Raw genomic sequence first — 26,066 nt, 5'->3', positions numbered from 1 at the left:
GAAAAGTGACTGGCACGTGATGGGGCTTTAGCCAGTTTGTCCCTGAGTGTCCCCCGTCTGAGACAACTTCTTCACTTCCTGGCCTGAAATTAAGGAAATCCTTGTAAACTGCAGATTGGCTTAGGCAAGAGATCCCCCCCAGGAGGCCAAGGGCTTCCAGGGAGGGCACAGATTATCAGCAGGGCCTGGCAGAGTCAGACACAGACGCAGGGGCTAAAGGAGGCGCCCTGAGTGCTAATGAGACAGGAGGGAAGGGGGCAGGACACAGCCATTCAAGGAATGACACGGCAGTTAGCACCAAGATGGTGGAAAAGTCAACTCCCAGTAGGCCTTGCGGTCCAAGAGATTTGACTTTCAGGAGACCTTGAGCTTAATTATACGCTCATTGTAATATATTAGCATACTAAATGACACTCCCACAGGCAACACGACAGCTCCGAGGCTGACCATAAAAGGTCAAAAAGTGGATAGTGGCCCAATTCCTGGGAATCCCAGCGCCTTCCCCAAACTAGTTGGAATAATCTTCCCATTTGTTAGCATCTGAAATTATCCAGCCCATAAAAACTAACAACCCCACACATCGGGTTCATGCTCTCTGGCCTTCTGAGGTGACCTCCACTCTGCCTATGGAGTATGAATCTCTCTGAATAAATCTACTTTTACTCAACCATGGCTCACTCTTGAATTCTTTCCTGTGCAAAGCCAAGGACCCTCACTTGATGGGGCGCATCCCAGGGAATCAACAGATGTCTGGGATATGGACATCCTCTCGTGCCCTCCATTTTTTCCTATATCACTAAGGGGGTAGAAACATGGAAGGAAGGAGGGGAGCCCTTAAATGGGGGTGTGGGCAGAGAGCAGCACGCCCAGCCTCCTTTATCATGTCCCTGATACCTTGCCGTCCGCCCCCTTGCTTGGCACCCTGAGAACTGAGCCTACCCTGCACCACCCCAAGCGAGGCTTCCAATCCCCAACAAGGACCACCCCCATCACTCCACTCACTACTTGTCCCCAGAGCAGTTTCCTTGGCCTCGGACCTCCAGATTGAGCCCCACCCAGGGGCTGCCCCACAGTCTCTCAGCCAGGACCCTCGGGCTGAGTGGTTACCATTTCTGCCCACGAGCATCCAGAGGAATCGTGGGCACTCCACTTCCACCGTCTCTCCCAGCGCGGCAGAGGGCCAGCAGCTCATGTTGTCCCAGAGCCCCTCGCAGCCTGCCAAGAAGAGCAGTGGCATCAGTCAGGGATGGAGCATGGACCAAGGGCCTCCCCCAGCACCCTGGCACCATCCCCTGCACCCTGTTCTGGATGTTCCCATTATGTACTGACTCCTTAAGACCAGGAACCAAGGGTGTCTAATGTGCCCTTCCATCACTGGGGCCCTGGCCTCTGCTGTCTACATAGTAAGTGCTCAGTGTTGAAAACACAAAGGGAAGAAGGAAGAAATGAGCCTACATCATCTCTTACAGGCCTCACTCGTAAGTACAGGTCTGGGTTTGTCTAGAGCAGAAGCTGGAATATCTCTTGGCCTCCGCTTGCCTTAACCACTCGATGGCAGTGGGCCTCCATCCTGGTTGCTCAGTACAACCCTCTGAGGAGTGTCAAAAACATACATAACTGGGCCCTGCTTCCAGGGATCCTGATGTAATTGGTCTTAGGTGGGGCTCAGGCATGATATGGTATAAAGCTTTCCAGATAGTTCTATCGTGATGGCAAGGTTGAGAAACTTGTCCCATGATTCTCAAACTTCAGCTTGTATCAGAATCACCCAGAGGCTTGTTAAAACACAGATAGCTGGGTCCCACCCCCAGAGTCTCCTGGAGCCTGAGAGTTTGCATGTCTAAGAAGTTCCCAGGTGAGACTGGCGTGGCTGGTCTGGGACCACACTTTGAGAACCACTGCCCCGCACTATAGAAGCAACTTCGTCAGAAGCTGCTGCAACTGTAGTAGCAATATCGTCGAGAATGCTGTTTTCCACCCACAGGGTTCCCTTGGTGAGGCCCCTCACTGAGGGAGAACCCAATCTCAGTGCAACCCAGAGCTGAACAGCTAGTATGTATCTATCCTAGTAGACACTGCATCTTGAGGCTGTTTGCTCTTTGCTTTGGCTGCTAGGAAGCTCAGAGCCAGACCCATTGCCCACTTCTGGCAACTGAAAGGCTTTGAAATGAATCAAAAAGATTACTGGGGATCTTCAATGCAAAATTAGGCATCGTCCAAGCACAGCCTCCTGGGGTATCTGATTCTGCGAGCCTTCTATTGTCTTTGAGCCAGTTTGCAACTCTAAATTATAGATGATTGATAGCAATGCAAGTGATTTCTGTCCTCTTTTCTATAATTTTTTTTTTTTTTTTTTTGTATTTGCACTGCTATCAGTTACCTATGAGACAGGAGGGAAGTGGGCAGGGCACAGCCATTCAAGGAAGGATACAGCGATTAACACCAAAACGGTGGAAGATTCAACTCCCAGGAGGCCTTGAGGCTCAAGATGGTGGGAGATTTGACTTCTAGTAGACCTTGAGCTTCATACGCTCATTGTAATATATTAACATGGTAAATGACACTCCCATAGGCGCCATGACAGCTTTGAGGCTGACCATAAAAGGTCAAAGAGTGGGCAGAGGCCCAGTTCCTGGGAACCCCAGCCCCTTCCTCAGGGTAGTTGGAATGGTCCTCCCGCTTGTTAGCATATGAAGTTACCGAGCCCATAAGCACTAACAACTGCTCTCTCTCACCTTCTGAAACAGACCGCGCTCGGTCTACGGAGGGTGCATCTCTCTGAATAAATCTACCATCACTCAACGGCGGTTTGCTCTTGAATTCTTTTCTGCGCGAAGCCAAGAACTCACACTTGGCGGGGCACATCCCAGGGACTCAGCTGAGACCTGGGATGCAGCCTTCCTCTCACCCCACATTCATTTTTCCTGCATCGACATCACACGGTGACCAAAGCTTATATGTCATTTTCTCACGTTATCCAACTGCATCTCACACATCTCCATCTCACTGGAGACAAAAGTTTCTGTTTCATATCGTAGGTGCAGGTAGTTGAGAAATAAAATCCAGTGAAAACACACCAATCTCAATTCAATTCAATTAAAAAAAAAAAGAAATTTAATTAGTTATTTTTTTAAGCTCTTTTTTTTTTAACATGTCCAGTTTTTATTTATTTATTTATTTGGGGGGAGGTAATTTATTTATTTTATGTGTGTGTGTGTGTGTTTGTGTGTATATATACATTTTAGTGAAGGTACCGGGGATTGAACCCAGGATCTCATGCATGCTAAGCACGTCCTCTACCACTTGAGCTATATCCTCCCCACTAAATTAGTTGTTTTGAGGGGACAGAGGGAAAGGAAGGTATTGGGTTAAGAGTCAAAAGTATGATGAAGGCTGGTCGCTATACATGGCATGTTATAACTCTGGAGACTGTCGTATGATATTTTAAAATAAAGTGGATTTTGTGGATTTTTTCTTTTTTGGTATTGTAAACATGTGCTGTTTAAAGGTACTCAAATTTAATTTAAAACTTTTTTTTTTTTTTGCAAACAAAACAAACTTTAAAGCCTTTAAGGCAAACAACTTCCTAAGGACAAGAGAAAGCCAGTCATTTGTTATAAAACCATGAGGATACTCAAGCCAGACCCCACTTCACTTCCGTCAGCATGAACTTGAGAACTTCTGTCCACTGTTCCTCAGAGTTAAACTGGGTTTTGATGGATTAGGAGACGCTGCTGCCTCCTGTGCCTTCAATCTGGCCTTTCTCCACATCCAGCCTGTAAGGAAGACAAAAACATGTCTCGCCTTTCTCAACATCTTCTTTGGACTGCTGCACACAGTCCAGGAAAGCCACCACTGCATGGTCAAACTTGCTGTCCCAGAAGAACCACATCCCCCCAGAACAGCACAATGGCAGCCCCTTAGATTTGTCTCCAGATGTGAATGGTTTGCAAAGGGAACGAGCCGACACTCTGAAATTTCAGGCCCATCTGATTGGCCAGGGCCTGGAGCAGCAACACTGTCTGGCCCCAAGCAGCATTAATCTCATTCCATTCCACAGGAACACTGGTCAGGCATCCCAGTCTGAAGTCACTGACTCTGCCAAACTGTCCGCTGTGCCAAATGTTGAAGGTCGCATTAAAGACACTGGTTTTCTTCAGCTTGTCCAGCTGCATCTGAGCATAACGTATCTGGGTTTCTACACCCTTCAGATCATCACCCAGTTCCAGCTGTCGCCGTTTAAATTCACTGCGTTCCCTTTGATACTGAGCTTCCTCCTGATCCAGCCTCTCAGCCTCAGCCTAGACCTTCTCGAGATTTTCTGCCACTGTCTTATGGTTCTTTCCCACATCTTCCAGCTCTTGGATCTTCCAGCTCTCCGATCTTCCAGCTCTCCTCTTCAACTCCAGCTCCTTCAGCTCCACCTGGAGCTGTGTCTGTCATCTTCACTCATTTGCTCCAAGATCTCCAAACGTGTTAGCAGTTCTGACACACAGTTTCAGTGACGTTGAGCTGAGTGTCCAGCATTGCTCACACAGCCAGTGATCCACATCTGTCTGGCCTGACATGATGTCAAAAAGGTCCCCAGTGACCTTCAGTCTTTGGCTCAGGTTCTCCATGGTACCGCCATGAGATGCCTCCCTGATCAGAGTGAAGCTGTTGGCACTTGCTGTAGACATCATCCCCTCTCCCAAGGGAAGGCCATGCTGGTCTTCCATGGGGGCACTCAGCACAAAGCTTGGCCTGGATGGACTAGCTGGGGGGATGAATCTGCGAGAGATGCCATCCTGGTGGGTTTCAATAAACGGCTCCTCTCCTGAGTTAGCCTCTTCCTCCTGGGTCTCTCCTGGCTTCACCTGGGCTGTGGCAAGTAACGGAGCTGTGAGCTCCTGGATGGCGACACGGTCCAGGATCTTGAAGCTCGTGTCCAGTTTTAGGGACTGGCTGCAGCGTGGACACATGGTGCTGCTGGTTGTCTTAGACCCCTCATCCCTCGGGACCCGGAGCCCGCCATCCTGGTCTGGTCTACTGCGGGGGCACCGTGGCCTCAGGTGTACCCGGGAGCGGGGCCTCTATAACTGCCGTCTCCCAGCCTACAGCTACTTCCTCATCCACCAGCAGAGGATTTCAAGAGCCTGGACTTTTAAGTCCACAGATCTGGGTTCCCACCCTACCTCACCACATGCTAGCTTCCCTACCCTGGCTCCTCAGCAATTCTGGGGGAAACAGATGCCTTCTTCCTGAGGTTGTTAAGAGGAAGAGGTAAACCCCCACATGAAAAGCCTGGCACTCAGTGGGTGCAGGGGAATGGCAGCTCCCTCCCGGCTGTCCTCCCAGAGACCCATCCTCCCCAAGCCCCTTCCTGTTTCATCTCGGCATTGTGGTGGGCCAGGCAGGAGCCTTTGAACTGCAGGGCAATTTTTAACTCCAGGGACTGGCAGATGGGTATGGTTTGAAGGGGGTTCTTGGATGACCCAGATGGCAAATTCCCAGCTCTTGTAAAGAGCAAGTCTTTTTTCAGGCGTGAATACAACCAGGCTCAAAGCATCAATATCCTTCTTGACATCTGTGTCCTATGTGAAGTCTCCCCAGCAATCTGCCCCACTTCAGAGGTTCTGATCCTGCCGTAAACATCAGAATCACCAGTCATTCTGAGACCCAGGAATCTGCATGTTAAGAACTCCCTAGAGAGGCTGCTGAATGTGGTCATTAGACTTTGAGAATCTCCAAGCTGCACCTTCCCCCTCCCCACAGTGGAGGCCCCCATTTCTGGGCTCAGATCTGCTCAAATCGGAGATGATGGTGAGACAGGCAGACTCCTGAGGCCAGGGGAGGTCACTGCTGGTCGGTGGCTCCTCCTGCTGTCTGGGTGCAGATGGCTCCCCAATCCGGGGCAGAGAGCAGGTGAGAGCAGGACCCTGTCTGTTCCCCACTGCTGGAGGCCTGCGCCTGCAAGGGCCCGCACAGCGCAGGTGCTCAACAAGCATCTAAGGAATGCATGAAGGCCTGAGCCTCTGGCCTCTGTTCCATTCCCCACTACGCATCCCTTGTAAACAGGCTTTCACCGTGATGCCCACTTGACTTCCAAATCCCATGTGAAGATACCAGCCTTCCAGTCCTCTGCCCACCAGCTCTGGTCTGGTGCTAGTGGGAGTGGCTCTGTGCTTCACACACGTGAGCTCATTTAATCCACAGCAGTGCTCCAAGGCACCTGGCTCGGTCCTTGTTTTACAGATGAATGAAGCGATAAAGCAGGGGTTCCTGGAGTCGCACAGCCAGGAAATGGAGGGGCTGGGAGGCGACTGTCCGGCCATGCTCCTTGGTGCTACCTCATGGGCTCCACCCACCTGCCTGTCTCCAGGCCAGGAGAGCTGGAGAGACGGGAAGGCATGAGTTGGGGCTGAGCCTGAGGGCCAGGGAGCAGGACTGCAGAGTGAGGAAGCTGAAGGCAGGTGCGCTGGCTCTCTCCTGGCAGTAGGACCAGCCCCCAGAGTGAGCAAGGAAGAGAGGAAGTGGGAGGGCTGGAGGCGGCCAGGCCTGAGATCAGGATGCCTGGCTGGGGGCTCTGAAGGCGGAGCAGCCCGGGGAGTAACGGGAAGGCTGTGGCCCTGGACAAGGGAGGAGACAGACCACAGGAACACAGGGCAGGGCTTGGATGGAGCTCCCACAAGGACAGTGAAAGCATCCATCGGACCAAAGACCAAGTGTCTGTTTCCTTTCAGGAATGTGGCTCATGGGAGTTCCTGAACCTTGACCCCAACTCTCGCAGTGCTCCCTGAAAGAGAAGGGGCTGGACCTTCTCTCTGTCCTGAACTCTCCTGGGGGCACCCAGGCAGGGTTCTGCCACTGTCTGGGCACTGGTCTCCAGATTCCCACTGAGGACATGGCTCACCAGGCCCCAGGGTGACTCTGATGAGCACGGTGTCTCTCACTCTGAGTTACCCCAGCATCTGGAGGCTGGAGGGTGAGGCCAAGTCAGCGTCCCGTCCTCCTGCAGAAGTCTGCTTTACAGGGCAGCCACCCTGCTGGCTCAGGCACACCTCCTGCATTGGGAGCAGTGGGGGCACCTCCCAGCTGTGGAAAATGCAGGAGCCTCTTCCCTCACTTTGGGAGAAATGGACTCAGGGCTGAGACTGGCCAGGTTGGCCAGGGCACTGGCCCACGGCCCCAGTCCACGAGGCCGGATGACCCATGTCCAGCTGGCCAGACAGATGGCCGGGGTGCCAGGGCGTCTGGCAGGCTTCCTGACCTGGGTCGTGTAAGGCCGGGGCCATCGGGACACTGGCCTGGCGCTGGGAGTGCTGGTGGGGCAGGAGTGCTGGTGGTGAGGGGTGACAGCAAGAGGGAAGTAGGGTCCCCCTACCAGCTGGTTTACACCCACGCCCCTCCTATCAGCCCTGTAGGGAGAACAGGCTGGGAAGCGGCCATCCAGTCCTGTGCTGGACACACATCAGTCACTGTACGCCCATAGGGGATGAGTAGGGTCCCTGCCCCACAGCAGAGATGAGGAACCCACACCCCAAGAGGCCAAGTGACAGGGCAGGTGACAGAGCAGGACTGGGGGAGCTGCGATCCCACTGCCAGGTTAACCCTTGCTGGCAGCAGACCTGGATGCTAACTCCACACAGCACGGCTCGTGTCCTGAGCACCGTGACCCGGCCACGTTATCTCCCAGCCTCAGCCTCGCTGTCGGGTCATGGATGGTGCTGGAACAGACCTAGGGTCCCAGCACACAAGGAGCAACTCTCAGGTGCTCCGGCCCTTTAGCTGGGACATGACTGAACACTTTTTTAAAAAACATTGAAGGGTAGCTGATTTACAATGTTGCGTTAGATTCAGGTGCACAGCAAAGTGATTCAATGATAGTAATTGAACACTTTTCATTTTAATAGTTACACATTTTGAAAAAGAGAATTTCATATGTGTTAAAAGGAGCATCACACCTGTGATTTTGTAGCTACCATTGTTTAGGATGAGGCTAAATTTAAAAAAAACGTCAGTCCAAGAAAAGGGACCTCTCATGTACTGTTGGTGGAAATATAAATTGGTGCAGCCACTATAGAGAACAGCATGGAGGTCCCTCAAAAAATTAAAATAGAACTACCATATGATCCAGCAATTCCACATCTGGGTGTGTACCTGAGGAAATGAAATCACCATCTCAAGAGCTATCTGCACTCCCATGTTCGCTGCAGCATTATTTACAGTAGCCAAACTATGGGAGCAAGCTGAGTGTCCATTGAAGGAGGAATAGATAAAGAAAATTACAATGAAATATTATCCAGCCAAAAAAAAAAAAAAGGGAAATCCTGCCACGTGTGACAACATGGATGAACTTGGAGGACATCGTGCTAATTGAAATAAGACAGACACAGAAAGACAAATAGTGTATCATCTCAGTCGTGTGCAGGGAATTGAAAAACAACAAACTCACAGGAGCAGGAGTAGAATGTTACCAGGGGCTGGGGTTGGGGGGAAAGGCGGAGAGGTTGGTCAAAGATGACAAAGCTGCAGTTATGTATTATGAATAAGTCTAAGACCTAATGAGCAGCGGGATGAAAGAAAAGTCAATTGATTTAAAGGAAAAAATACTAAGGGAACCACCAAACAGACGGTGCATGGCTGCAGCTGGGGTGGAGGGACGACAGATGGGGGAGCAGGGGGTCTGTGTGATCTCCCAGTTGCTTGCAGAGACCCCGTTTGTGCTGCTCCAGGGTGTGAGTGGAGGGCTGCAGACCCCAGCCCCACCAGCCTCCTGCTCTGAGTTGGGGGAAGTCTGCACAGGTGGAGGGAGGGAGGGCGTCCTGGTCTGGGCTCCCCCTGGTGCTCTGGCGCAGAAGGGACAAAGCACAGAACTTGGGTCACTGTGAGGTCCTGGTAATTTTTTTTAATTAATTTATTTAAATGGCAGTACTGGGGATTGAACCCAGGGACCTCATGCATGCTGAGCACACGCTCTACCACTGAGCTATACCCCTCCCTGGAAATTTTAGATCCAGAGCAGCAAAGCTCTCTGCTGGAGTTGGGGATGAGGGACACCCAATGAAACCAATGAAATAAGGGATGGGGGAGTTTTGTCAACACTAGGGAGGGCTGACTGCCTCTGGAAAGGCAGAGCTAAAATGAACATAAATTAGCTGCTGCATGGGCAAGCAGGGTCAGGGCTTACCCCCCACCCCTCCATCTCCTCTGTTGGTCGCTGTCGACACTGACTGTCTGGCTCGAGGGGAGATAAGATGGAAGGCCGGGGAAGTTTAAGTAGGGAGACAAGAAAAGATACCATCAGAGGGCAGGGTACAGCTTAGTGGTACAGTACGTGCTTAGCATGCATGAGGTACTGAGTTCCATCTCCAGTATTTCCTTAAAAATTAAAAAAAAAACAAAACTACCTTCCCCCCAAAAATAAACCCCAAAATTAAAAAGAAAAGACACTATCGAACCACAAATGCCACCTAGGGGAGCAGCGGCTACCTGCCTAGTACCCATGGCCCCATAGGACAGCATGGGATACTGGGTGGAAGGGGTGGTGTACTGGAGATAGAGTGAGCTTGGGACAGGCCACTTACCTCTATAAGCCTCAGTTTCCTCATCTATAAAATGGGCATAATCATATACCCCAGGATTTTGGCAAGAATTAAATGATTTGTGTGTGCAGTAGAATACCTTCTGATTGATTAATTCTTGTTCTTTTTTTCCTGCTGGTATTTTTTTTCCTTTTTTCTGTCCTTCCTCCTCAGATGACTGGTTCACAGTCTCCAAGGAGGGCAGAACGCACAGTCTTCCTGACTTGGGTTTTCAAAGACCTCCGGGGGAATGAAGAGGAATTCTGGTGTAATCAAAATGCTTGGGAGAAAACAGAAAAGGAGCAAGACTTCTGCCAGACTGGGGAGAACAAGGAGCAATGCGATGAGCAGGGACATAGAAGTTTCCAGAAAGAGGCACGAGTGCCCTGCTGCCCATTTGCCCTGGAGGGTACGGTGGTCCACAGGAGAAATGGCTATGGGGACACATCTAGATGAGCAGGACCAATAGCCATGCAGAGCCCAGGCCTTCCAGGGAAGCACAGAAGGGGACATGTGGCCCCAAACAGAGGTCTGTAAGCCGCCATCCTGTGGGGCAAAGCTCAAGACCAGATGGGCCCCCAGACACCATGGGGCCAGGTGATTCTCGGACACCTGTGCAAGTTTTGGGAAAGATCCAGAAAATACCAAGGCTTAGGTGTCTGCCATCCCAGGAGAATGGAGTCAGAATTCAATCATAGAGAACAGAGGAAGCACTGTTTTTGTCCACTGGAGTTTATGGGCAAAGATGGGTCCCCTCTATATGTGCGAGTCTTTGGCACCAGGCCCAGAGCAGAGGGTAGCATCAGCTCCCTATGCCCTGCCCTGCCCAGCCCCTCTCCCTTAAATAAGGAAGCGTCCCCAGAGGCAGGTCTGGCAGTGGGGAGGGGGCTGGAATAAGGGGAGAGGTGATCTGAGAGGGCAGGCAGTGCCTCGGAAACCTCCCGATCCCCCACTCAGCCCGGTGGGTGCCAGGCGGATAGCCAGCCCCGGCGAACTGCAAGTCTGCACGTTCACCCAGAGGGGCGCGTCCGTCCTCCAGTCCCTGGTTTATTTATAAATGAGCTCAGCTGGCCTGACGATAACCCGGGGCTATTTTGGGAGCCATGTGTCAGGCTGCTGCGACTCGGGGCCAGGATCAGGCAGGTACCCCAGGACCATGCTGGATTGGGCCGTGGGTCCTCTGCCGTCCCCGCTCCTTCCCCTCCCCGTGATGCTCACTGTACCTTTCCCATGGAGGTCACCAGGGAATCCAAGCGCCTCCTTGTCTTGCCCCCATGTGTCCTCTTCCAGCTTCTGCTTTTGTCAGGGTTCTTTCCTCCTGCCTGGAGCTGTGATACCCATCTCCATGGCACCTCCATGGCCCTGTCCCCTCCATTCACCCTTTTGCCTCCCCAAGGTCCCATGGTGGTGGTTCAGGAGGAGCTCCTGCACATCTCCCATCTCCTGGCTTCATCCTGTCCCCCTTTGCCCTTCTCAGCCCACCCTCTGCCCCATCCCTAGCCCATCCCAGGGGCAAGCTGGTGAGGTCTCTGGTTTTGCTAATGACCTGACTTAGAGTATTTAGGTCAAGAACGATATTGCCCTCCTTGTGATGGCTGGACCACACAGAAGTGGTCAGGAAGGGGTTAGAGGAACTGAAGACCCAGAGTGGCAAAGGCATTAAAAAGCACAGCACAGGAAGAACAGCTAAAGAGTCGGGATGTTACTCTTTAAACCAAGAAGCACAAGCCATTCCATGGGATAAACTGTCCTGGGGAGTAGTGAGTTCCCCACCACTGAAAGTATTCAAGCAGAGAGGGTCATGGAATTAAGAGGCTGGGAGATGCTTCAGATGTTGAGTGGAGGTTTCATGAGATGAGATGAAGGATACTTTGACCCTGAGGCTTTGAACTCGCTTCCCTGGGACAAGCTGGTTCCTCCACCTCTGGGAGGCCACCTGAAGTAGACTTCTGAGCACTGTATGCTGAGCCTCTCCCCTCCCAACGACTGTGCAAACTGCACCCCGCCCCGCAGAATCCTCATCCATCCAAGAACTCTTCCTATCCAGCTGAAAGCTCTTCATTTCCTGCCACCTCTCACACTGATTAGAGATTCATTGCCATTCACAGTCTCTTTCTTTTTCTTTTCAAATGCAAATCTTTTCTTGGGAGGGTGAGGCTATCAGTCACTCACAGCTCAGTCTGAACTGCAAACTAGACAATGTTCAGGATTGAGAATCAAAAGATTTGGGCTGAGAGTCTTGTTTCAGCTCTGGGTGATCCTGCATCTCTCACAGCCTCAATTTTCTCATCTGTGAAATGGGGATAATAATGGTACTTATTGCACAGGTTGTTTTAAGAACTTAAAAAGAAAAAAAGTCTAAAATGCCACATGCAGTTACTTGTTTCTGAAGAATGAGCCCAGATAAGTCATACCAAGGAAAGGATGGGGAGAGGTGAGCTCTGGGTGGGGTGAGGGATGTCCCAGGGCATTTGGCAGCCAAAGGAAGGAGACTCCTAAAAAGGACCTGGGAGTGTTTGTTAGAGAAACTGCATTAATAGCCAGCACATAAGAAATACTGACACATGTCACAATGTGGATGAACCTTGGAAGCATTAGTGGAGGGAGGCAGAGACAAAGGTCACGTATAGTGATTCCATTTAGAGGAAAAATCCAGAATCAGCAAATCCATAGAGACAGACTCGCGGTTGCCAGAGGCGGGGGAGGGCGGGAGGCGAGGAGGAGGAGTGATGTCTTAATGGGTATGGGTTTTACTTTGGGGTGATGAAAACGTTTTGGAACTACACAGAGGTGGTGGTTGCACTGCCTTGTGAAGGTACCAAGTGCCATTGAATTGTGCCCTTTACAATGGTTAATATCGTGTGAATTTCATCTCAATTTAAAAAGTTTCCCCCACTCCCAGCAAAGAGGACAGCCCATCCCCTTCTGCTCATGTTCTTTGGGAGAGGCAACCAGCTGGCAGAGACAAGAGGAAAAAGGGGATGGCATGTCCCCATTTTGAAGCAAGGGCACAAAGGCCAGAGAAGATCAGGGTCTTGCTCAAGGCCACTCAGCCCCTAAGTGACAGAGCCACACAGCTGCCCAGGTCCGTCCAGCTGCTAAGCTCACGCCTTTCCTACCATCACCCTCTCTTTGGAACAGTCTTCCCTAGGGAGAGCCAAAGCCCTTCCACTAGCCAGCTCTGAGGGGGTATCATCTTCTGTAAACAGAGCAATAAATAGCCCAGCGGAGCGAGCCATGCAGCTCTTAGGATGACCCTGAAATATTCCCACAAAATGCTGGGAAGGCCTTGGCCACCTAACCCGGAATAGCTGAAGAGTTAATTTTTTATTTGTGATAAGTGTGCCAGGCACGGTGACAGCTCGGTGAGTGGCGTTTCCTGTGGCTCTTCTGGCGTTCAAACAGTAACTTCCTCCCCAGGGAAGACCGGGCAGCTTAACCATTAATCCTGTGTCCCCAGCGGAGAGTCTACCAGCCCCTCCCCACCTTGGGCACCAGGCAGATCCTTGCTTGGAAGGGAGGCCCTGTAGGCCCCGGGGGCCCAGAAACTTCAGGAGCTGTGGTCCTCAGTGGAGAGTAGGACCCGAATCCAGGTGACTCAGATGCAGCCCCTCCACCTGCCTGGTTCTGATGGGGACACAAGGAGCTGAGCCTACCCAATGGCTCTAGCCTTTCCTGTTTCCACCTCCTGTCTCATTCTTTGAGGGAATTTTCCCCCAAGGCCACCACATCCATTCCAAACTCCGTGAGGGGTCTCCTGGCTCAGCTTTCTCAACCTCTCAGCAAAACAGACCTGAAGACTCTACCAGAAGGCCAGGCCCTTGGACGTCCTCTGGCTCGGAGGCTTTTAAAACAGATTTTCAAAGCAACAGATCACTTTTCCTAATGAAAACCGCAGAAGGCCAAAATGCAAAACAGATCCGAATGGCCTGAGCCTTTGTGCCCGGGTGGGGCCAGCCTGGCCATCTTTCACCCACCTGCTGCACACAGCTGGGCCATACACAGCCTCAAATGTTGCAAATGAGGCACAGCCTTATCTCAGACAAGGAAAGTGAGATCCAGAAGAGAGGGGTGCAGTTGGGGCCTTCCCTGCATCTCCCCAGGGAGCTAAAGGAACCAGGGAACCAGGGAACCAGGGCAGGAGTCCCTAATGAGCTTTCTCAGCCCTGGATGCACAATAAGGACCACATGGGCATCTTCAGGGACAATAGATGGCCAGGTATGCTCCAGATCAGTCCACCTTCTCTGGGCAAACTTGCAACCTCCCTCATACTGCACTGTGAGATCAGCATCTGTAGGGTGACTTGGGCCCCCAGGTCAGGCTCTGGACAGCATCCCTTCATGAGTGACATGGCTACACCGCTCACCTCAGCTAGTTTGTGACAAGTTGGGAACGCTGGGGGTCATCCACGTCCTCTTTGGGGGCCTCGGCTGCCTCAAAGTCTCCGCCTCATCTCCCACTCTCTCCTTCAAGTCCTACCCTTTCGTTTTCTCCTCTCCCCCTTCTCTCAGTCAAGTATCTGCACTCACTCATCGACTCAGTAAGTGAGTCAACAAACACACACCAAGTGCTCGGTCTTACAGGCCCTTTGCCATGCATTGGGAAAGAAGAGGAAAGTCACACAGTCCAGCAAACACGTCTCTACGATGCAGGGCACAGGTGGCAACAGGGAGAGAAATGGAGGGTCCTGCAGGGGTCAGGATGGCCAGCTAAGCCAGCAGAGCTGCGGGCATTCAGGAAATCACTCCTGGAGGAGTCTAAAAAGGTGGGTGGTTGGCAGAGCAAAGAAGAAGGAACAGTGTTGTAGCAGAGGGATCAGCATGTGGGAAGGCCCGGAGGCATGAGAGAAACTGACAGTCAGGAAATTGTAAGCAATTTGGTTGAGCTCAGTGGAAATGTTTGAGGTTGATGAGTGGACAAGGGCCACAGCAGGTGCTGAACCTCATCCTAGAATCACTGGAGACCAATGGAACATTTTAAACACTTCAAACACATTATTATTATTATTATTATTATTATTATTATTATTATTATTATTATTATTATTATTATTATTTGTAATGGAGGTACTGGGGATTGAGCACAGGACCTCATGTATGCTAAGCTTGTGCTCTACCCCTGAGTTATACCCTCCCAGACACTAATTTTTAAAATAACTCTCCCTTACTTCTCCATACGAACTGAAGTTCACCATCATCTCTCCCAGAGGCTTGCCACTCTAGGTTTTATCTCCCAGGCCTGAATGAAAGTCCTGTGCCCGTCATTGGAGTTTCAGGTCCCTGTTCACCTTAGGGACATGCAGGCAGCTGCACCCACACCTGGCCTTGTCAGCCAGTCTCTGGGGTGGCAGGAGGCCCCAGGAAGGCAGGAGGCTCTGGCTCAGTGGTGCGCCCCCTGTGAGTCTTAAGACCACACGGCCTGGCTGCCCTGAGGCATCTTCCATGGCTAGGAGAGAGGAAGGAGAGGCTCCAAGTATGGAAGAGAGCTGTCATCCTGTCCCTGTCCCTCCTGCAGAGGATGGGTGATCTGGCCGAAGGACACTGTAGCATCCAAATGGCTTGGCCTCTGTTGCCCATGGCACCGATCTCCCTCCTGCCCCTGGCTGCTCCTGACAATAAGTGCCTGGATGGCGAGGCTGGCCCCTAGGCATGCTCCTCTTCCTCTCCCTTTCCCCTCTCCTCACACAACCTCAGCCTCAGATGCCACTGGAAGGAAGAGTTCCCGACCCCGATCCTCTTCTGAGGTCCCCATTCCGTGTGTCTGAAACAGAACTCACGATCTTCATCTCCACCCACCTCCCCCCATACCCATGACTCTCCCCTCCTCCTGTAAGTGCAGCAGTCACCTTATGACCCGTAGGCGAATGCCGCACACTGAGCAGAAAGACAGAAGGATCTGCTCACGCCTGAAAACTTTGCACCAGTCCTGCATTTCTCACAATGGATGAAAAACCAACCCCTCTTTGATGCAGCTGGAGCTTCCGCTGCCTGGGCAAAAACACATTCCTAAGTGATAAGAGAGGCATCTAACTTCCTTTTTTGTCACCATTGTGTCCTTTGTTCTCCCCGTTCTCAGTAAGCACTAGATTTTTTTTGAATGAATGCTTTTAATTTCATACTAACCCCATAAAATAGATGTGGAAATGGAGGCCCAGAGACATTGAATGCTTGTTCAAGATCACATAGTCTAATTTAAAAGCCTCTGAGGGGAGGTGGGGGGTAGGGGAGGGGAGTTGGGGGTAGGGGAGGGGAGTAGGGGGTATAGCTCAGTGGTAGAGCACATGCTTAGCATGCATGAGGTCCTGGGTTCAATCCCCAGTACCTCCATTAAAAAAATAATAATAAATTAAATAAATAGATAAACCTAATTACCTCCCCCCAGCAAAAAAAAAAAAAAAAAAAAAAAAGCCAGGCCCTTTCCCTTCCCCTCTTCCCCTCTTCTTCTTTCTTTTTTTCTTTTTAAAAATTGAGGCAAAATTCACATAACAGAGATGGGGCTGCCTCCACCTTTCAGCCACAACATCTCCCATGGCCATTGCCACCACCAGTCAGGCAGTCATCTCCACTGGAGCTGCTGAAGCAGGACTGGAAGACAGAGGACGGACGAGAGGGCTTCTGCAGAGGCAGGTGGGAGGATGTTGGAGGCAGCGGCATAGCGGACACAGAAGCTTGGGCGGCGGCTGAGTTCTGGGACTGCTGTTGCTGCGTGGTCAGGGGGCAGGGGGATTGCTGGGGGCAGAAGAGGGAGTCGCTGGCCTGGCCCTGAAGGACATGGAGAACCAGACATACAACAGCTCAAGGATTTCAAGAACACAAGCCATGACTTGGAGAGAAGAGTATTGCAAAAGGATATGTATGGTCTGTACACCAATAAGCTAGATAACCTAGATACATTCCTAGAAACACACAACACCTCCCAGTACAGAAACATGAATAAATAAAAAATTGGAGCACATCTCTAACTAGTAAGGAGATTGAGTCTGTAATAAAAAAATCTCCCAACAAGGAAAAGCCCAGATAGCATCACTGATGTATTTTACCAAACATTATAAAGAATTAACACCAAGCCTTCTCAAATGCTTCCAAAAAACTGTAAAAGAGGACATATTTTAAAAATCATTCTATGAGGCCAGCCTTACCTTGATACCAAAGCCACACAAAGACACTTCAAGAAAACTACAGACCAATATCCCTGATGAACACTGATGTAAAAATTCTCAACAAAATACTAGCAAACTGAATCGAGAAGCACATTAAAAGAATTATACCCTATGACCAAGTGGGATCTAGTCCTGCAATGCAAGGATGGTTCAACATATGAAAATTGCTCAATGTAATACATCATGCTAACAAAATGAAAGACAAAAATCACACGATCACCTCAATTGATGCAGAAGAAGTATTTGATAAGATTCAACACCCTTTCATGATAACAAACATTTTAACTAGAAATAGAAAGAAATTATCTCAACATAATAAAGGCCATACATGAAAAGGCCACAGTGAACATCATACTCAATGATGAAGCTGAAAGCTTTTCCTGTAAGATCAGGAACAAGACAAGAATGCCCACTTTTGCCACTTGCATTCATAAGACAGGCAAGAAAAATAAGTAAATAAAAGGTATCAAGCTGGAGGGAAAGAGGTAAAATTATCTCTGTTTGCAGGCAATGTAATCTTATATGCAGGAAATGCTTAATGATTCCTCAAATGGACTCAGCAACGTTACAGGGTAGATATAAAAGCAACACACAAAAATTAGTTGCATTCCTATATGCTAATGAGGAACAACCTGAAAATGAAATTAAGAAACAAATCCATTTATAGTAGTACTAAAAAGAATAAAATTCTTGGTAATAAACCTAACCAACAAGGTGAAAGACTTGCACACTGAAAACTACCAAATGTTGCTGAAAGAAATTAAAGAAGACACAAATAAATGGAAAGACATCCTGTGTTCACAGATTGGTTGACTTAATATTTTTAAGATATCTATACTACCCAAAGCAATCTACAGATTTAATGCAATTCTGTATCAAAATTCCAGTAACAGAAATATTTTATTTAACATTTATTTATTTAGTATTATTTTCAGAAATAGAAAAATTCACCCTAAAGTTCCTAATGGAATATCAAAGGACATGGGAATAGACAGCCAAAGCCATCTTGAAAAACAGCAAAGTTGGGGATCTCACACTTCCTGATTAGATTGATTGACTGATTGATTGATTGATTGATTAACAGAGGTCCTGGGGATCAAACCCAGGACCTTGTGCATGCTAGGCATGCACTCTACTACTGAGCTATACCCTCTCCCCAGATTCTTTTCTTAATGCCACATCCCTCCCTGCCCTTAGATGAGAGAAAGCAAAGAAAATAAGTAAAGGAAAGGAAAAGAAATAAAGTTAACATAAATATCAAATTCATAATATTTAAAGTCTAGGTTAGTAATAATAATTAATATTTAAATAAAGAATATTTAACAAACACCAGTATTTAACATACTTTATCTCATATATCATTATAATTCTGATGTAGATATTATCGCCTCCATTTTATAGATCAGGAAACTCAGAAGTTAAATAATTTGTCCATATTCACACAGCTGGTGAGTGTCAGCCAGCCTTGGATCCCAAGTGTTTCTGACCCTGCCTTCTGATTACCTCACTCATCAAACTATCAGTGGACGTTAGAGAATGGGTGGGAGGTACGCTGCCTTGAGAAGTAATTCTCATCAAACTCTTACCTTGGTGAAGTCATCATGCAGAAGCTAATGGTTCAAAAACACTGGCTGCAACCACAAACTCAGAGAAAGAGTGGTGATCTGGTTTTTGGGGTGTGTGTAGACTGATCACCAGGATCACTCCAGACCCTTCCCCTCAGCTTATTCTCTGAATGAATATGGCTGCTCCAGGCCCTACATCCCCACCTTGGCCCAGAGGACAAGTTTCCCCTGACCCAGTGAAACTAGACATGATCCACATCCAAGAGTGGACTAAGGTGGGTCACGTACCTGGGGTGGGATGCTCCATGCCCAGGTCTCTTGTCCTCTCTTTGGAGAGTTCCTGAAGGCACTGATCCCGTTCCTCTTGCAGCACCTCTAGCACATCACACAGTCGAGGGAGGGCTCCGACCTGCAAGTCCAAAACCAAGAATGTTCATCATTGCCACTAAGCAGATTCTTACCACATTAGGCCTTTCTGTGACAAGAATGGGGCTAGACAATGGAGACTTAAAATGAGGAGGCCAAAGGCCCTGCCCACAAGGAGTTCTTGGTGCAGAGCAAGGTGCAGGCAGTCACTTCTAGGAGAGAATTCAAAACATAGCTGGGACAGCCATGACACCCAGTCTGTAGCTTGTCCCCACTGTCAATCTTGCTCTTAAGTTTATTAAGACTCCCAAGTCCAATATGTAATTTGCTTTCTGGGTACATTACTGTTAGTCTGTAGGAGTTCATTTATTTCACTCCAGCTGTGTTTGTTTCACAGGTTTTGAAAGCTTAGCTTGGTTCAGAAAACTTCCCTGAAATCTGCAAGTCACCATCTCCCTCTTCCGCAGAAGAGAGCATACATCCAACCCAGCTGAACAGTGACTGCAGGGAGGAGTTGGACAGGAGGGTGGAGGAAGGATTGGCTCACAGTCCTGGCTTCCTAGCTCTTCATAGAGTAAGTTTCCAGAGCATGGCTCCATTCTTCCATTTGTGCCTGAGACTTGATAAATATGTGAATGAATGAATGAATGAACACCTGAGCAGATCAATAAGTTGAACTCCTACTTTAGTTTCTACAGAGTATGGAATGGTAATATTACAGAGCTCTTTCACATATGATGACTTATTCAATTCTCAAAATAATCTTTTAAAAAGAAACAGAAAAGGATACTGAGCCCTATGGTGGTCAGGGGATGCGACCAAGGTTGTACCCTTAGGGCTCCCAGTTTCAAAAACCAGTCTTCCAAGAGGTCAAGGACCAGGTTTTATACCCTCCTAAACCCTACACTCATGTTTCATAGATGGAAATTCATCAGAAACTCATATGAGTTTCAGAAGGAGAAAAGAAAGAGAGTGGAGGTGAAAACTCCCCAAATTTGAAAAGAAACATATGCATATAAATCCAAGATTCTGAAAAAAATCCCAAAGAGGATAAATCTAAAGAAATCCAGACCTAAGATACATCATCATAAATTTTTGAAAACTAACAACAAAGAAAACAGTCTGGAAAGCAGCCAAGGAAAACAATCCCTTACCTGTAAGGGGAACAACAATTAGAATGGCAACTGATTTTCCATCAGAAACCAGGGAGGCCAGAAGAAAGTGTTGCCAAAAGAAAAAAACTGTCAACCCAGAATCCTATAGCCAGTAAAATATCCTCCAGAAATGAAGGGGAAATAAAAACTTTCTCAGATAATAAAAACTAAAAGAAATTGTTGCCAGCAGACTTACTTTAAAAGAATGGCTTAAAAAACTTCTCTAAACAGAAAGAAAAAGATAAAAGGAGACTTGGAACATCAGAAAAGAAGAAAGGGGACAGTAAACTGAAAATGTGGGTAAATACAGTAGGTTTCCATTTTCCTCCTCACTTTTCTAAGTTAATGATTAAAGGAAACATTATATCACTGTCTGATGTGATTCTAAATGTATGTAAGGGGAATTTTAAAGACAATTATATTATAAATGGGGGATGAAAGAAGGACCTAAAGAGAGGTTGACTTGTGTACATTTCACTTGAACTGGTAAAATGATACCACAAGTAGACTGTAAAAAGTTTATATATAAAATGTAATAACTCTTGGAGCAACTGCTGAAGAAGCTATTCAAAGAGGTACACTCAAAAACACCGTAGATTAATCAAAATGAAATTTTAGAAATTGTTCATATAACCTACAGGAAATCAGGAAAAAAAACAGAGCAATGAAAAACTAAATGAACAAACAGAAAGCAAAAAGCAAAATGTTGGATTTAAGCCCTCCCTACCCATAATTATAATAAATGTAGATGGTCTAAATATACCAATTAGAAGAGCGATACTGGCATATTGGATTTAAAAACATTTCTAAACTAAGTGCCATCTACAAGAAACTCACTTTATATATAATGACTTGTGCAGAATGAAAGCTAAAAGGATAAGAAAACCGATATCATGCAAACATCAATCAAAGAAAGCAGAAGTGTCTATATTAACACAAGATAAAGTGGGCTGTGGAGTAAAAACAATGACCAGAGACAGACATTTCATAATGATAAGAGGAATAATTCATCAAAAATATAGTAATCCTAAGTGTGTATGCACCAAACAGCATAGATGTGCATGCAGCAAAAACCAAGAGAACTGAAAGGAGAAATAGATCTACAAATACAGCTGGAGTCTTCACACCCGCTTCCAGCAATTGGTAGAACAACTAGACAGAAAATCAACAAGGATCTAGATGAACAGCATCAACTAACACAATCGAACCAACATTTATAGAACACTTTACCCAACAACAGCAGAATATACATTTTTATCACGTGCCCATGGAACATATACTAAGAAGACCATATTCTGGGCCATAAAACAAAATTTGACAAATTTAAAAGAACCAATGTCATACAGAGTATGTTTTTTGACCACACTGGAATCAAATTGAAAATAAATAACAGAAACATAAGAGGAAAACCTCCAAATACTTGGAAACTAAGAAACATACTTCCAAACAATCCATGAGATCAATATTTAAAAATTAGTCAGTGTAGCCTAGCATATTAACAGGTAAAGAAAAATAAATCACAGATCATATCAATCAATGCATAAAAAGTATCTGACAAAAGTTAACACCAATTTATGATAAAAACTCTTGAAAAAACAGGAACAGAGGGAAATTTCCTCAATTTGATAAAGAACATCCACAAAAGCCCTATAGCTAAAATTACACTTAATATCAATAGACTGAATGCTTTCTCCCTAAGAATGGGAATAAAGCAAAGACATTTATTCTCATCATTTTTATTCAATATAATACTGGAAGTTCTAGCCAGTGCAATAAGAAAAGCAAAGCAAAGCAAAGCAAAGCACAGCAAAGCAAAGCGAGGCATACAGATCAGAAAAGAGGAATATCTATTTCCAGGTGACATTGTCTATATAGAAAATCTCAAGAAATCTACAAAAAATTTCTTACTAAGTAAGTTCAACAAGGTCTCAGGATATAAGCAAAACATTTACAAATGAACTGTATTTCTATATATGAGCAATGAACACACGGACGCCAAATTAAAAATATAATAACATTTGCAATCTATTAAAATAATGAAATACATAGGTGTAAATCTAACAAAATGTGTACAGGACTTGATTGCTGAAAACGATAAAATCCTGATGAAAGAAATAGAAGATCTAAATAAATGGAGAAATATATTGTCTTAATGGATTGGAAGATTCAATATAGTAAATATACCAATTCTCCCCAAATTTATACACAGGTTTAATACAATTTCTACCAAAATCCCAACAAGCTTTTTAGAGTTATAGACAAGATTATCTTAAAATTTATATGGAAAAGCAAAAGAACAAGAATAGTTAAAACATTCTTTTATTCATAATTGCTAAAACTTGGAATTAACCTATTATTCAATTGGTCAATGGATAAACCAACTATGGTGCATGAATAAATTGAATATTATTCGAAGATAAAAAGAAATTAGCTGTTAAGTCATGGAAAGACATGGAAGAACCTTAAATACATATTGTTAAGTGAAAGAAACCAATCTGAAAAGGCTACATATTGAACAATTCCAACTATAGGACAATCTGGAAAAGGCAAAACTATGGGGCCACTAAAAAGATCAGTGGTTGCCGGGGGTTTAGAGGGAAGGAGGGAGGAATGAATAGGGAAGGATGAATAGGTCAAATACAGGGGATTTTTAGGGTGGTGAACCTACAGTGTAATACTGTAATGATGGATATATGTCGTACATTTGTCAAAACCTGTAGAATTTAAAACACAAAGAATGAACAGTAATGTAACTTATAAACTTTAGTTTATGTATCAGTATTAGCTCATCACGAGTAACAAATGTACCACATTAACACAAGATAGTAATAATAGACACTGGAGAGGAGGGGTTGAGGGGGTATATGGTAATTCTTTGTATTCTCTACACAATTTTTCTGTAAACCTAAGTCCACTCAACAAAATAAATTCTATTAATTAAAAAAATAAGTGGGAGGAATCAGTTCACTTAGTTTAAAGATTTACAGTAATCAGAACAGCATGGTATTAGTAGAAAAATAGGCAATGGTTTTAGAGCAACTGGACACATATAGATAACAAAATGAACCTTGAATTATACAAAAGTTACCTCAAAATGATCATGGACTTGAGTGCAAAATACTAAACTAAAACTCTTAGAGAAAAGCATAGGAGGAAATCTTCAAGATGTAGAGCTAAGCAAAGATTTCACACACTTAACACAAAAAGCACAATCCAAAAAAGGAAAAATTGATAAATCGGACTTACCAAAATTAAACTTTTGCTCCATGAAAAACTATGTTAAAAGGATGAAAAGACAAGCTACAGACTGGGAGAACATATTTGCAAGCCACATATTTGCAATCCTCAAATAAAGACTCATATCTAGAATATAGAATGAACATTCAAAATGCAACAGGAAATATAAAAAATCTAATTAGAACATAGGCAGAATGCATGAAGAGACATTTTACAGAAGAAGATGGATATACAGGTGGTAAAGACGCACATGAAAAGATGTTCAACATTATTAGCTATTAGGTAAATGAGAACTGAAATCATAACGTGATATCATTACATGCTTATCAGAATATCAAAAATAAAAAATAGTGACCATAAATGCTGGCAAAGTCATGGCATAACTAGATCACTCCCACGTTGTTAGTGGGATTATAAAATGAGACAACCACTCTGGAAAACAGGTTGGCAGTGTCTCAAGAAAAGCTAAACGTGCAACTATTCTAAGACCCAGCAATTGCACTCTTGGGTATTTATCCCACAGAAGTGAAAACTTAAGATTCACACAAAATAAACAAAGTTGTACAACAATGACCATCCTCCACCCTCCATTTCCAGAGCTTTCTCAACATCCCAAAAGAAACTCTGTACCAATTAAACAATAATTATCCATTACCCCTTCTTTAAGCCCCTGATAACCTCTATTCTACCTTTTGACTCTATGAATTTGTCTATTCTAGATACTTCATATAAGTGGAATCATCCAATGTCTGTTTTTTGGTGTGTTTGGCTTATTTCACATCCATGTTGTAGCATCTATCAAGTTTATTCCTTTTTAAGGATGAATAATATTCCATTTTATGGGTATACCACATTTTGCTCCTCCATTCATCTGTTGATGGACACCTGGGTTGTTTCCTGTTGGCTATTGTGAATGATGCAGCCATGAATATGGGTGTACAAATATCTCCTCAAGTTCCTGCTTTCGAGTCTTTTGGGTATATACTCAGAAGTGAAATTGCTAGATCATATGGTAATACTATGTTTACTTTTTAGAGGAACCACCACACTGTTTTCCTCAGCACCTGCACCATTTTATATTCCCACCAGCAATGCACCAGTGTTCCAATGTCTCTACTTCCTTGTCAATCCTTGTTATTCTTTTGTTTTAATAAGATCTGTCTTGGGTGTGAAGCAGATCATTTGGCATTTCTTTTACCCTTGATTCTTCCTTAAAATTTAATAAAGCAAGATTTTTTGCATGATGGCATGCCAACTGCAGAAATGCGTGGAGCCCACTGATGTCCGTGTGACTGCAACAGTATTTAGCTAAAAGGTCGGAGTCCCTGGCTTCCAGACAGTGGCCAGCAGTGCAGGAGTGGGTTTCTCGGCGTTGCTGGGAGTGGCTGGGAAAACTGGGTGTTTGATGGAGCAACCTCTCCGGTGCCTCGGAGGGAGACTGAATGGGAAAAACGACCCCTTATTATCTAAATTACCCTAGACAAGGAGAGGCTGATATTTAGCAGTCAAATGCATGAATATTTATGCCTATGTTTCTATATAGTTATTAAAGTACTAAATATAATTTTACTTAAAATCCAGAGGAGAGACAAGCAAAGGTGAAAGCATTGCTAACGCTTATATTAAGTTTACCTCAAAACAAGAGCTATTAGCCTTGAAAAGGTCTCTTTAAACAGTTTTTTTTAATTGAATTTATATAAGTACATTTTTAAAAATTGTACTAGTACCAAAGTGGTTATAACAAAAAAATGGCAGTTCTCTTGCCTGACTCTTTCCTGCTCTTCAGAGAAAACCATTTTCAACTTCATTAGCTGTTTATTTTCATTTTGATCTCCGTATTTTAAAATTACATTCTTGTACTGTTTTATTTCTTGGTTTATTCATTTAAGACATTATCCAAAACTCTCTATTATGCCTTTAATGAAAAAGAATATGAAAACTAATATCTGTATGTATATGCATGGCTGGGACATTGTGCTGTGCACCAGAAATTGACACGTTGTAACTGACTGTACTTGAATGGAAAAAAACCCTCTCTTTTATGGAAGATGAAGATTTAGATGTTTTTAAACCTCCCTGCATATGCTTCTCTCTTCTTCATCTTACATATCCTCTTCTTGATTTAATTTTTAGTTAAATGAATGGTCTGTATTTATAATGATTTATTTTGACTATGAAATACTGTTCACTGCTGCATCTAGTCATGTAAAATGATTATGTATCTTCTTGTACATTTTGTTTTTCCTGTGGTCAGTAATTACCTTGTTTTTTCATTTGACTCATTTTTCTATGTACATATAAATTTTTCCAAGTGCTCCACGAGTTTTATTAGACATCTATCAAGAATTCTTTTGTTTTACCTCTGGAGACCTCTTTCCCACAGACCCTTTTCCTCTTGACAATCCGGGTCTGACACCTGGCTGTGGTTTGGGGTATCCTCTCCCCAGCTCCCCTGGCTAGAATTCCATTTCCTAAATTCCCTGTCTTTTTCCTTGCTTTACTTCCTTGTTTTACAGAAGCACACTCTCTAGTAACTTCCTAAGAAAGCATATCTAAGAGTTAAATTTTTGAATATTTGCAGGAGTTTAAAAGCTCTTATTAACTTGATTAATTAGCAAATTAATTAATAATTTGGAGAGAAAATTCTAGGTTGAAAATCATTGTCCTTCCAAATTTGAAGGCATTTTTCTTCTCTTCCTGTTTGGTGGCTAAGAATTCTAACGTTGATTCCAAATCTTTTCTACATGACCTTTTTGTCTTCTCTTTAGAAATATTTAGGATTTTTTCTTCATTTTTAATTTTGAAATTCTTTGAAGAAATGGTTCTTTTTCTTTTTCTTTTTATTCATTGGTTGGGTACTCAGTAGTCATCTCTGTCTGAAGATTTGTGTTCTTTATTTCTCAGGAATTTAAAAAATACTATTTTATTTATTTTATTATTTCCTACCTTTGTCTTCTGTATTCTGTCTTCCTGGAATCTTTGTTAGTTGAATAATGGACATCACGGACCAATCCTCTAATC

At 45.4% G+C, this 26,066-nt stretch overlaps 1 protein-coding gene, 1 non-coding gene and 1 pseudogene across 2 annotated transcripts in view; 1 reads left to right on the top strand and 2 right to left on the bottom strand.

The window, feature by feature from the left end:
• Positions 1-26,066, bottom strand: part of SCTR (secretin receptor) — a 70,134-nt gene that overhangs the window by 33,909 nt on the left and 10,159 nt on the right. The window contains exons 2-3 of the mRNA XM_031451270.2: positions 18,577-18,697; positions 1,108-1,215 (exon numbers count right to left, since the gene is read on the bottom strand). Of these exons, the coding sequence (XP_031307130.1) occupies positions 1,108-1,215; positions 18,577-18,697 (229 nt within the window). The remainder of the gene's footprint in view (positions 1-1,107; positions 1,216-18,576; positions 18,698-26,066) is intronic.
• On the bottom strand, positions 3,608-4,982 carry LOC116152982 (beclin-1-like; annotated as a pseudogene).
• Positions 15,819-15,890, top strand: TRNAA-AGC (transfer RNA alanine (anticodon AGC)). Its single transcript has one exon. It is a non-coding gene; the product is annotated as a tRNA-Ala (tRNA).

This window comes from Camelus dromedarius, chromosome 4 (assembly GCF_036321535.1).
Source record: "Camelus dromedarius isolate mCamDro1 chromosome 4, mCamDro1.pat, whole genome shotgun sequence".
In the NCBI taxonomy this organism is placed as follows: domain Eukaryota; kingdom Metazoa; phylum Chordata; class Mammalia; order Artiodactyla; family Camelidae; genus Camelus; species Camelus dromedarius.
This window is presented reverse-complemented; position numbering and strand designations above follow the sequence as displayed.